Genomic DNA, 12,974 nt, shown 5'->3' with positions numbered 1-12,974 from the left:
CACTGTCAGGGAAATACAAGTCAAAACTACAATGAGCACCTCACACCTGTCAGAATGACTAAAATTAACAACTCAGGAAACAGGTGCTGGTGAGGATATGGACAAAGGAGTCCTCTTACACTGCTGGTGGGAATGCAAGCTGATGCAGCCACTCTGGAGAACAGGATGGAGGTTCCTCATAAGTTAAAAATAGAACTACCCCATGATCTAGCAATTGCACAACTAGGTATTCTACCAAAAGATACAAAAATACTGATTCGAAGGGATACATGCACCCTGATGTTTATAGTAGCACTATCTATAGACAAATTATGGAAAAGAGCCCATCAACTGATGGATAGGTAAAGATGTAAGGGGTGTTTGGGTGCTTCAGTTAAATGTCTGACTCTTGATTTCCACTCAGGTCATGATCTTATGGTTCGTGCGATCGAGCCCATCGGACTGTGTTGACAGCATGGAGCCTGTCTGGGATTCTCTCCCTTTCACTTCTCCCTGCTCATGCATGCACTCTCTCAAAAAACAAAAGGTGTGTACACACACAGACACACACGGAGTATTACTCAGCCATAAAAAAGAATGAAATCTTGCCATTTGCAACATGGATGGAGCTAGAGTATCATGCTACATGAAATAAGTCAAAATAAATACTGTATGTGGATTTTAAGAAACCAAATGAACATAGCGGGTAAAAAAAAGAGAGGAAAACCAAGACTCTTAACTATAGAGAACTGACAGATTACCAGAGGGGAGGTGAGTGGGGGAGATGGGTTGAACAGGTGACGGGGATTAAGGAGTGCGCTGGTTAAATGTTTTTGAGAGAACTTGTGAGTGGGGAAGGGGCAGAGAGAGGGAGACACAGAATCTGAAGCAGGCTCCAGGCTCCCAGCTGTCAGCACAGAGCCCAATGCGGGGCTCGAACTCACGAACTACAAGATAGGGACCCGAGCCAAAGTTAGACATTAACTGACTGAGCCACTCAGGCTCGCCTAAGGACTGCAACTGTGATGAGCACTATGTATTGTTCAGTGTGGAGTCAAAATTCTATAGCTGAAACAAATATTACACTGTATGTTAACTGGAATTTAAATAAAAACTTGAGAGAAAACAAAAAAACCTTGTCACATAGAATATAGTTCAACTATTATGAGGGCACATTTACTATATTTGGACTGCATCAGAAGCGTAAGCATAATTCATGCAGTGATTCTATGGTAAAATGTCAGCTTTCTTAAATTTCTAGTCAAATTCAGAAACATAAACCTTGTTATATTGGCCAATGCTGCCTGTGAATAATGTAGGGAACCCAGCCTGGTTTCGCGATTTGTCATATGAAAAAATTCCATGTGTTCTATGTTTAAAATATATAGACTACTTAAATCCTAGTGTAATGCACATAAAATGACAATACTTTCGATAAAAAAACCCTTGTATCTAAATAATTATGGATTCTACAACCAAAAATATTTCTACCTGGCAGTTCTTGTTTACTAAATTAACATTTACTATGTAGTTTCCTCCTCCTCTTTAATGTTGAGAGAGAGAGAGAGAGAGAGAGAAAGAGAAAGAGAGCGCATGCACGCGAGTGCACACACTGGGGAGGAACAGAAAGAAGAGGGTACAGAGGATCCAAAGCTGGCTCTGCCAAGAGCAGAAAGCCCCAGGCAGGGCTCAAACCATGAGATCATGACCTGAGCCAAAGTTAGAACCTTAACAGACTGAGCCACTCAGGTGTCCCTACCCTATAGTTTCTAATGTGAAAACAGGTAACAGTAAGAAAAAACACCTATAGGCAAACAAAAACTATCATGTTAACCAATTATGGTCTGGAAATTTCTGTAGAGGTTTCTTCCCAAAGTGTTTTCCAATCACATCGTTCTTTTGCTCCAGTAAAGGTTATCACAAATATAAATTGCTTAATAACCTTAATTCTCATAGGCTGAGTGAAGTTATTTACTTCATTTAATACGGAAACTGATGCTAGAAAATTTCAAGACTCCTCACGATTTGGTATTAAAAATTAATCCTCAGGGGCACCTGGGTGGCTCAGTCAGTTCAGCAACCAACTTCAGCTCAGGTCATGATCTCACGGTTTTTGAGTTTGAGCCCTGCATCGGGATCTGTGTTGAGAGCTCAGAGCCTGGAGCCTGCTTTGGGTTCTGTGTCTCCCTCTCTCTGCCCCTCCCCCACTCACACTGTCTCTCTCAAAAATAAACTTTAAAAAAAATTAACCCTCAGAGGCATCAGAATTCCTATTTCTGTTGTGACTGTCCAGTTGGGACTTTAATCTTAAATGAAGTATGTGCTTTTATTAAAAAAATCTGTCATGATCGACAAATTGGATGCCTTTTCATGAATTCTACTTCTTACCACTGACATCACCCAAGGAGACAAAACACAATTCTTAAAATTTAATGAAATTCCAACAGTAAACATTTCCTATGGGTTTTGGTTTCCAATACCTGCCTATTGGGAGTTAATAATACTTATTACCTGTTCAACAATTACAGAAAAAACTTTAAAGTTAAGAAAAGTTCTGAATTTGAGGTATATAAAGAATATTCATTAAGAATAAAGTAGTCAAGATTTCCTTTTACTCAAAAAAATCACTTCAAAGAGTTGACCTCCATGTACAAAAGACAAGATCAATCACGTTTATCACTGGACACAAAGAATATTCCAAAGGTCTTTAAAAATGGTAATTAATCTCAAAAAGAAAAAAATTTAACTTGTATAGTTCATTCATTATCAAGACCATACTTGCTTAACAAGGTAATTATGCTATTGATATAAAACATACAGTATTTACACTTAACTGTACAAAATAATTTAATGTTTACAAAAATATTAGAATGTTTAGAGTTGACTGACACAGTCTTAAGTAATCTCTTCTAGAGAAGTATATAGTAAGACCACTGATTTCCATTTCATTTCTTTTTTAATAAGTCAAAGAAAGGATGCTGCAAGGCTTCATCCAAGGTAATTCTTTTCACTGGATCATATTCTAACATTCTTCGTACCAGGTCAAACAGTTTCTCATGTTCTTCGTCATGAGAAAGCATAAATTCCTGGGGAAAGAAATATTTTTGTTGAAGAAAGATTTTAAAATTTTTAAAAACTTTTTTTTTTTAACCTTTATAATCTTTTTGTTTTCTTTTTACCTTTAATGGTTTGCAGCGTCTCCTAACATATCTACCAGCAGAACTATGTTCATCCCAATCTAGCTGGTTATGGTGAAAATACTTGCGTTTTCTACAAGAAAAAGAAGTCTGGATCAGTAAAAACAATACAAGAACCACATGTTTACTCTGACCTCACTGGAACAGCTGGAAGCATGAACATCTATCTATGTAGACACACACACACGCATACAATTTTTTTAAATTCCAGCAATGACATACTAGATCAGACATATTTTCTAAAACATCTTCCTTAATCTTGCACCCTCTGAGGTTCTCGTGCCCCACCTCAGTGGTTCACGTACCGCACATGGAACAGTGACAGCTTATGGATCCATTCCTGTGAATGTGGATTTCACTAGGTCTGGAATGGGGTGAAGCTATTTGCCAACCACTCTAGTATCCTGTGCAAAGACACACAGCTAAGCTAGCTAGCGATAGTATGGAATACAAACGTAAACTGCTAGGACTCCAAAATCAAACTGTTTTTTACTACTCTATTATGTTTATAGCAAGTTAGGGAAACACTTCTGCAAAGTTTAACTGGAGTGTAAAAAGACGCTTTGTTTATTAGATCACAAGGTAAATACTGCATTACTTGTTAACAATTTGACTTTATGGAGGAAAAAAAAATTGAAATCTGAAGTCCTGGAACAAGCAGTAACAACAAAGTTGGGTTTTCTGTAGTTTGAATACAGGCCACTGCCCATTCCCAAGAAAGGGCTTTCATCTTAGAGCATACCTTGTTTTCTGAATCATGTGTGTTGGTATGGGTCCTAATATTCGTTCCATCATTGCCAGGTGCTCTTTACTATCATGAGTCTAAAACACAAAGGAAGAAGAAATTTAGCACTTTCCCTTCCCCTACTTGCACAATAAAGGAAAATATAAGAAAACAGCGCTGACACAAAAGGACTAGATTAGAGAGCTGCATAGTTTATATCACCCTCTACTTCAAAGATGGAACAATACTGAATGAGCTATATTAGCTGGTATAAACCAATAAAACTAGTCTGATATCCAACGTAAGGTTCTGTATAGCAAGTGGATTAGACACATAATTTAATGTGAAACTGAACAATTTCCTTATTTGTTTTCATTTCTTGCACTGTTTACTGAAGAATGACTAGGGAACAGTACCAGAAAAATGGTCTCCTCATTTAATCAGCTGCTGACCCAAAACTGACTTTATTCACTAATGAAGATCCACGTGTTAACATTTACTATTCCTGGGCAATAAAAATACAGTTGTAATAATTCTCACAACAATCCTGAGCTCGGTATGTGGGAACATGAGTTTCAAAGGAGTTAAGATACTAGCCCAAGGTCATATAGCTCATGAATGAGAAAAGGTAGCTATGAATCTAAGTCAAAACTCATCTTCAATCATAATAGGAAAAGAGTTTTGGCTCAAGTGGAAGAGAGAAAACTGGCACACTTAGAGCTGGAACGGTATGCTCCTAGATCAGAGGTTGGCAAACTTTTGTAAAGGTCCAAACAGTAAATATTTTAGACCTGGCTGGTTACAAATGGTCTGTGTCACATATTCTTTTTTAAAAGCAGGCATCAGACTATCATCCGCCAACTCCTCAATCTGAAGAGCAGAGGCTTTTAAAAATCTATCAACCTATTGTTTCTAGCACATTGCTTCCAAAATGTTAAGGCCCTAATTCATGACAGGAGTTAAGTAATATTAACTCCACACTTTTATTTTCCAAACCAATACAGCTTTTATTGCATCTTTAAAATATCACAAATAAGGGGTGCCTGGGTGGCTTGGTTAAGCATCCGACTTCGGCTCAGGTTAAGCGTCATGAGTTCGAGCCCTGCACTGGGCTCTGCACTGTCAGTGCAGTGCAGCTTGGAGTTTTTTCTCTCTCTTTCTCTCTGCCCCTATCCCACTCATGCTATCTCAAAATAAATAAATTTTTAAAAATATGTATCACAAAGAAGTTGAAAAATCATCCAGCATCTTGTTATTCTGTAGCTGGACAACTTAGATCTTATCCACAAGTCTGTTGAACAGTTCCTTTTTCAGATACAACTCCAAACTTTTCTGATATCCTTGTTTTTAACTGTTGTAACTAGCTGAATCAAAGCGGCTGAGTTTGACACAAGTTCAATATCATTTCCTTCAAGAACTCATCTTTCTGGGCTTCTGAGAGATACTGAACAAGCAACACCTGGCCTCATCTGAATCCTGCAGATGTATTTTTCACCCAAGAAATTCTGCATTTCAACAAGAGAAACCACTCTCCTGAGTAACAACGATGATGGGGAAATGAGCATACACAGACGTCATCTTCTAATGGAAGCCCAGCGTAACACCCTTGACCATGTTCTGTACGGACAAAAAAGAACTGGCTACTCTGCTTGCACTAATTCCCCACCCTTTGTCAACCTAGAGCCTCTTCTTTTTCTTTCCCAGGAGACAGAGTACACGGAGATGACTGGGTTCCTCTGGAGCGGTTCACAGTAACAGTGCCTCCCTTCATAGTGATGTTGACATTTTCTGGAATGTCGATGGTCTGACTGCCAAGAATCGTCTTCATTCTTGCAGTAGATGCAGCAAAGAGCTAGCTCCACATTTTTAAGAAGTTCCTTAGTTGAAGAATATTTTGGAGGATGCAATTCCAAATAGAAACTTTATCTCAAACCAATGTTAATAATCTGCACTTATGACCACAGAGTGATTTATAATCACAGATTATGTGAAGCAACTATTTTGTGTGTCAGAATGAAGAAATCATGCACGCACTCTACTCAACTTTTTCTTGACCCTCAGCTTACAAGACCAGATGCCACCTCCAAGAACTGAGTAGTCACTATGGTTGTAGGTATCAAGCTTGTCTATGAACTCAGAGTACTTTTAATAGGGTCTCTATGGATCAATGGATTAGAAACAGGAGAAGTCTGACGACGGGGTCCCACAGGCAGTGAACACACATTCTACAATAGCCACCACCTAAGTGACTCTTACTTGTCATAGCTTCCTGTCCACCCTGCATGGCCCCCAACTTCAAATCAACCTCAACAGCAGGAGCCAGAATCCACCAAATCTGCACCCTTGACCCCCACAACAAATCACAACACTTTGATCACATTAGAACCCTTCTTCAGTGGGTGCACAACCTAGATCTTCCAAGACTGTTAGATGTCAATTGTAAGGAGAATTACAAGGGAAAAAAGCAGAGACTTAAATATGGCTTCCTACTTTTTGTTTTGCCAAATCAGGACTTTAATTTTAGAAAATTAACTATCAACAACTATTATCATCATTCCATGAAAAGGACATTTCAGTACCCAAAACAAAGAAGCTAGAGGGATAATCTCTAAATAAAGGCCAGAATGACAAACTTACAAAATCATTTTCACTTTGGATTAGTCTACATTCTGGAAACCATGAACTTCTAGGAAACAAGTACCTTTCTATCCAAACAAGTCCATGATGACTCAGTCCTTGCCTGACCTCACTTCCCCATTTATGCAAGACAGTCTGACAGCACCAACTACTGTTCCCTGACTAGAGAATGCTCTTTTGTGTATCTACACACTTATGGGTACAAGATCTTCCTGAGCTGGCCACCACTCTCTCCAGTTTTCTGACAAACCTCTAATCATCCTTCTGGCAACTGGCTTAAACTCCCTACTTTCTCGGTGACGCCTTCTCTGAAGAAATTTAACCCTCCATCTTTCCTGGGTTCCCACTACACTTTCTACATTGTTCCATTATAGCAAATAACACATTACACTGTAAGCTTTCCCACATTTATCTTTTATATGACTACCTGGAGGACAGAGATGTTGTCTTTCCAACTTTAAACATAGTGCCTTAAAATGTGCCTAGGATGTCACAATAAAATATGACTTCTTGTCCCTGAATTATTTTATAAAGCGGAGTGACTTGCTCATGGCCGTGGTGGTCAGCACAACCAGAACTGAATTATCACTGGCCACAGTAATGCTAATACAAATTTATGCAGCTCAATAAAAAAATGAGAACACAAGACAATATGAACCATGTGAGAAAAACTCCAATCACATGCAAAACAGAATTATGAACACTCACCAAGAGCAGTATTTCATCCAACTATGGTTTTAGAGGATGACCATTCTGCACATGTAAGGGTTTTCTGGGGAGTTTTTTTATTTGAGAGAGACAGAGCACGTGAGTGGAGGACAGGGGCAGAGGGAAAGAGAAAGAGAGGGAGAATCCCAAGCAGGTTCAACACACAGCGCAGAGCCCAACACGGGGCTCAATCCCACAACCCTGAGATCAAGACCTGAGCTGAAATCAAGAGGTGCTCAACAAACTGAGCCACCCAGCCTCCCCATTTTATGTAAGTTTTAATATTAACACTACAGCAACTTTTCAAAACGCAGGCCAAAATTTTAACATGCTCTTAACACTGAAAATTAATTATGGAATGGCATTTACTAAATACATACCTGGAAGACTGTGAAACCAAGGTAATATTCAATAAGAATGCACCCTATGCTCCACACATCACAAGGTTGAGACCAACCCAAAGCTGTAAAAACAAAAACACTTCTATACGCAACAATTTTTAACTGCCAATGTACCATATCCCTTCCCTCTATGCATGCTCTCTTTACAATAAATAAGATGGTAAACTCCAGGGTTATATTTTAGTTTCACGTAAAATGTTACTCGGTATGCTCTCACAATTCTCCATATCTTTACATCAAATTAGTGTTTATTGTGGGGGAGGGGGCATTTTATGTAAAGTAAGAGAGAGATTAGCAAATATTTTCCAAGTATAACTATCAATTTGTGCAAATACTCCATATTCTCTGATCTGTGTGCAATGGGGAGCATTGTTACTCGCAGTTCATGATTGTTCTAGGAAATTTTACATTTTATTATAGCAAATACAGGTTGACAAGCTCAGAATGTAATTACTAACCACTTCTCAACTTACCAACTTAATGCCTGAGTTTACTTCTTGCATTAAAAAAACAAGAACTGGGGGAGGGGGTGGTGGTGCCTGGGTGGTTGAGTGGGTCAAGCGTCAACTCCTGATTTTGGCTCAGGTCATGATCTCAGGGTTTGCTTCATGAGATTAAGCCCCACAGTGGGCTCTACACTGACAGCATGGAGCCTGCTTGGGATTCTGTCTCCCTCTCTCTCAGCCCCTCCCCCACTCATGCACTCTGCTCTCTCTCACAAACTTAAAAAAAAAAAAAAAAGGATTATGATTTCATGCCCTTCCCTTGGGCTCCACGCTAGGCATGGAGTCTGCTGAAGATTCCCTCTGCCCCTCTCCTGTTCCCACTCTCTCAAAAAAAACAAAAAACCATGGTTTTAGATAAACTAAGGATTATAAATGGGTATTATAAGCAGTTATGTTATAAGAATTATAGAGCTATTTAAAGTTCACAGAGAGAGATCTACTTATATATGTACTTTTCAGGCTGTCTGTACATGATTATATATACCTTCACCTTCACAATTCTCAATGGCAATACTATTCAGGAAAAAATAAAATACCTAGTCTTAAGGTACTTAACTGGAAAGGAGAAGAGTAAATCATACAGATGTTTCAAAATTTTAAAGATCAAGTACTTAGTAAAACAATAGTGTATAAATAAAACCTACTTTATCATTTTTTAAGTTGATTTACTCTGAGGGACAGAGATGCACACACATATGCACATGCGGGGCAGAGAAAGGGAGATAGAGTCCCAAGCAGCCTCTGTGCTGTCAGCATGGAGCCTGACTTGGGGCTGGATCCCTTGAACTGTGAGATCATGACCTGAGCTGAAATCAAGAGTTGAGATGCTTAATTGACTGAGCCAGTCACCTAAGTGTCCCAATAAAACCTACTTTAAAGGACATTTTAATTACTTTCAGTAACATAAACGAATTTAAAGAAAAAGGAATAAATAAAATGTTCAAAAACCTTGACTATGATTTTGGTTTTTATTTATTCACTTTTTTTTTTTAAGTCATTTTAGTTAACCCTCACAGTGCCTGTGCCTATCATTTGAAAAAATGGGTAACTGAGCAGGAGTCCACCTACAGTGACACATAAAAAAAATCTGCAATTGATAGATCTTGAACCTAAAATGAACATCTATCTTCTCCAGCCATTCTTATCCAGCTTCTTCGTAGGTGACTGTAACCCTCTGCCACACACCATTCTAAATCATCTTGTTCTGAGAAGTTGGTCCTCATACTCTTTGGAATGCCCCATCGTTCAATTCTACCAACCTCTCCCAACTTCATGTCTTTACTACAATACCAGACACGTGAGACCAACTGCATGACTACATCTTCCTCTCCAACCTAATTCTGCCTTAATCCTCAGGATTAACACTCCACAAAAACACAAAGGACCTTTCCCAACCTCTATTCCTCAAAACCAATAACCCCAATTTTGAATTTATATGATCGATCTATCTAGCCTGGCCATACTTGGAACTGTGTTATTGTCACTACTAAGAATACTATATCTTATCCAATCTAGGAGGTCAGTAAGATGTATGACTATTTTATGCACCAATAACAAAGCAAAAACGCCAATTATTTTGTGTTGTGCTCCCCATGTTAAAATGTGGGGGGAATCCACCTCTTAAAACTGACAACACACAAAGTTATGTCTTTTTAGGCTCTGAAAATGCCTCTCTGTCCACAAACTTTTCCCACACTCCTTTCCTAAACTACTGCAACACAACAGCTCCTTTCAGACCATATGAAGCAGAAATGGTATGATCATTCATTTCAAAGACAAGCTCGAAATTTTTGCTAACTTTGTAGTCACTGGCCACATGAGGCTGTTTTACATCTAACATTTAAATTAACATAAAATTTAGAATTCAGTTCCTCAATCACAGTGGCCACACTGCAAGTACAGAGAAGCCCACATGTGCCCAATGGCTACCATACTGGACAATGCAGATATAGAAGGTTTCCATCACATGGAAAGTACTACTGACAAGCACTGCCTAATCTCAATTTCCTTACGCCTTTACCAATCCTCCACCATGGGTAAAAACTGTTAGTGTGCTTTCCTACTCTTATTCTGAATTACCAACTCCTACCAGTACATGTGAAAACTGGAAACTGACTGTAAAATTTCTACTAACAAACTCAGTTGGACCTTACTTTTGGCTAATAAGCTTATTCCATGTATCTCTCAAGAGCATCTGATCTAAACTTCTCCCACTGTCTCCAAGCCCCCAACCTCTTCTCCTCCACTCCATAAACAAGACCTAGTCTCTGACATCTTGAGACATAAGATACACACTCCCTGAGTTCCCTCTTACTTCCAAACTCTGCACCTTAAGTCACTTTCTTCTTTAACCTTTCTGGTGTCAATGATTATCAAAGAAGCTCTCCTCTTAGACTAGCCCCCTCTTTCTTCTTGACCTCCGCCTGGCCCTTTACTCAGATATCTGCCAACCAGACCTTTAGCATTTCTATAGTACCATGCTTTTGTGACATGAAAATAGGTACCCATATCACTTCAAAAATCACATTGCTGTGACGTACTTAGCCAAAAGAACTTGCCCTTTCAGGACCTTGTAAGATTAGCATGTTTAAAAAATAACCACCTGGAATATCTTTACAAATGGTATCCCATTTTTCCCACTCAGGAAGAATATTTATAGCAATGTCCAATTTTTCTTAAGATAGTTACTATTTTCTGTACACTAAGAAAAATCACACCCATCCCCTAAGTAAAAGGCATGGAGAAAAAAAAACCCTCATCTTTAATTACAGTATCAGGAAGAGTAGTGTCTACTGACCCAAAATGACCTCTGGAGCTCTGTAATGCCGTGTAGATACCAAAGTACTATGATGTTCATCATCGTATGTTGCACTTCCAAAGTCAACAACTTTGATATCTGTGTTTTTCAGTGTGCGTTCATCACGTTTCTAGAGAAACAGAGTTGAGTCAACATGAAGATCAGTAAAGACATAAAAAACGTTACATATTTCAAAAGGCTTGCATATGAGTTATCTTTTTGATTCTCAACATAACTCCAGGCGAAAGGTAAAGAAGGATGATCCTTTTAGGTTAAAAATCAGGCTATAACCAGTCTTAGAAGTCAAAATTACTCATCGAAGGGTCACCAAGCTAAATTAATTTTAAAAACCACCACCAAAATTAAAACAAGTCTTTAACTTACCATTTTAGAATTATATTTGACTACATAGTCAGACTTCACAAATAAAATATTTTCAGGCTTCAAATCTGTATGGGTTAATTTATTATGATGCAAAACTACAAGAAAACAAAAAGAAATCATTAGTTTCACCTACGTATTTCATCTGTATTGGGGGGGATAAGAAGGATCAGTAGTGGATATAGGGATTTCATCTTTACCTGTAACGTGTATTTTTAGTGACAATGTTTTGACATGTGGCTTGTATAATAAAATCTTTTAATTTTCTGGTGTTTAAAAATTTATCAAGTATACTTACAATTTATTGACTGGCAGATCTGATATGCCATCTGCCTGATGTGGTCAATTTGAAATGGCAGAAAGCTATTTTCTTTAATGAAATCATAGGTACTAAGTCCCAGCAGTTCAAACACAATACAAACATGACCATGATGATCAAACCACTCTAGCATCTGGACACATCGGCTAAAACAGAGCAAATAAAAATGAGTCAGTTCAGAGAATTCTGATTATTTTAGGCAAGATGATGGATCACAATTCAAGTTTATACTTACAAGACGCTATTGGGATCGGTACTATTTAAATGCTCCAATACTTGGATTTCTGAACGAGCTGCTTCACGGTATCGACCTACATTTTTTACAATTTTCACTGCTACATGTATGCCATCCCTTAAAGACAAAATTAAGATGAAAACGGTAGAGGAGCAGAATGAAAACACGTGTCCCTAAAGCATCATCTTACTGAGTATTAATTACTCTATGCTATTTTTCTAAACTAATCTTTCAGGGCATTTTATACCAGATTCCATATAACATTTTTTTCAAAACAGTCTGGCAAAACACACTTTCTATGGAGCGGTAATTCCCTTAATACAAATTTTAATGTTTGTTTCCAGAATTTTATCTAGATTTTATACCAAAAGAAAAAAAAAAAAAAAAGGGCGCCTGGGTGACTCAGTTAATAAACGTCAGACTTCAGCTCAGGTCATGATCTCATGGTTCGAGGTCTGAGCCCAGCATCAGGCTCTGTGCTGACAGCTCAGAGCCTAGTGCCTGCTTCAAATTCTGCGTCTCCCTCTCTCTCTGCCCCTCCCCTGTCCACACTCTGGCTCTGGCGCTCTCTCTCAAAAATAAACACTAAAAAAATAATTAAGATAAAAATAAATCCTCAAACAGAATATGCTACTGCTGAAAGCATTTGCTCAATCACCTAGACAGACCTGCCCTGTGCCAGGTGTGTAGAGCACAGGGGTTAGTCAAGACGAGGGTCGTCACTATGTACCTCACAGCCTAACAGAAAAGAAACACATGAACAACTGACAGTGTTGCAAATGCTTGGTATGAGCTTATACAAAGAGGTAGGAGAGCCAAAAAATTAGAGAGGGGAAGCTCTAACTTATTCAAAGAAGAGGTGACACACAACTGAGCCCTGAAAGACAGCCAGCAGTCTATAAAATGTGGGAGGAAAAGGAACACGTTCATTATAAGTCATGAAGTTGAGAAAATGCTTACTAGCACATTCACTGATACAAGTAGGTAGAAATAACTAGAGCATAAGCTCTAGATTGGTTACCTATAATACTTCCTAAAAAGTATCAAGCCACAAATGATTTTGAGAAAATGGATTTCTAAATTCTCAAAT

At 38.4% G+C, this 12,974-nt stretch overlaps 1 protein-coding gene across 3 annotated transcripts in view; it reads right to left on the bottom strand.

The window, feature by feature from the left end:
• Positions 1-2,393: 2,393 nt before the first annotated feature.
• CLK4 (CDC like kinase 4) overlaps positions 2,394-12,974 on the bottom strand; it is a 29,443-nt gene continuing 18,862 nt past the window's right edge. For all 3 annotated transcript variants that reach the window (XM_042933031.1, XM_042933027.1, XM_042933040.1), the window contains 8 exons: positions 11,885-12,001; positions 11,629-11,795; positions 11,334-11,428; positions 10,950-11,079; positions 7,626-7,708; positions 3,919-3,998; positions 3,159-3,249; positions 2,394-3,065 (listed from right to left, as the gene is read on the bottom strand). In XM_042933031.1, coding sequence (XP_042788965.1) covers positions 2,925-3,065; positions 3,159-3,249; positions 3,919-3,998; positions 7,626-7,708; positions 10,950-11,079; positions 11,334-11,428; positions 11,629-11,795; positions 11,885-12,001 — 904 coding nt within the window. In that variant the 3' untranslated portion in view covers positions 2,394-2,924. The remainder of the gene's footprint in view (positions 3,066-3,158; positions 3,250-3,918; positions 3,999-7,625; positions 7,709-10,949; positions 11,080-11,333; positions 11,429-11,628; positions 11,796-11,884; positions 12,002-12,974) is intronic.

The sequence above is a fragment of the Panthera leo genome, chromosome A1 (genome assembly GCF_018350215.1).
Source record: "Panthera leo isolate Ple1 chromosome A1, P.leo_Ple1_pat1.1, whole genome shotgun sequence".
NCBI lineage: Eukaryota > Metazoa > Chordata > Mammalia > Carnivora > Felidae > Panthera > Panthera leo.
This window is presented reverse-complemented; position numbering and strand designations above follow the sequence as displayed.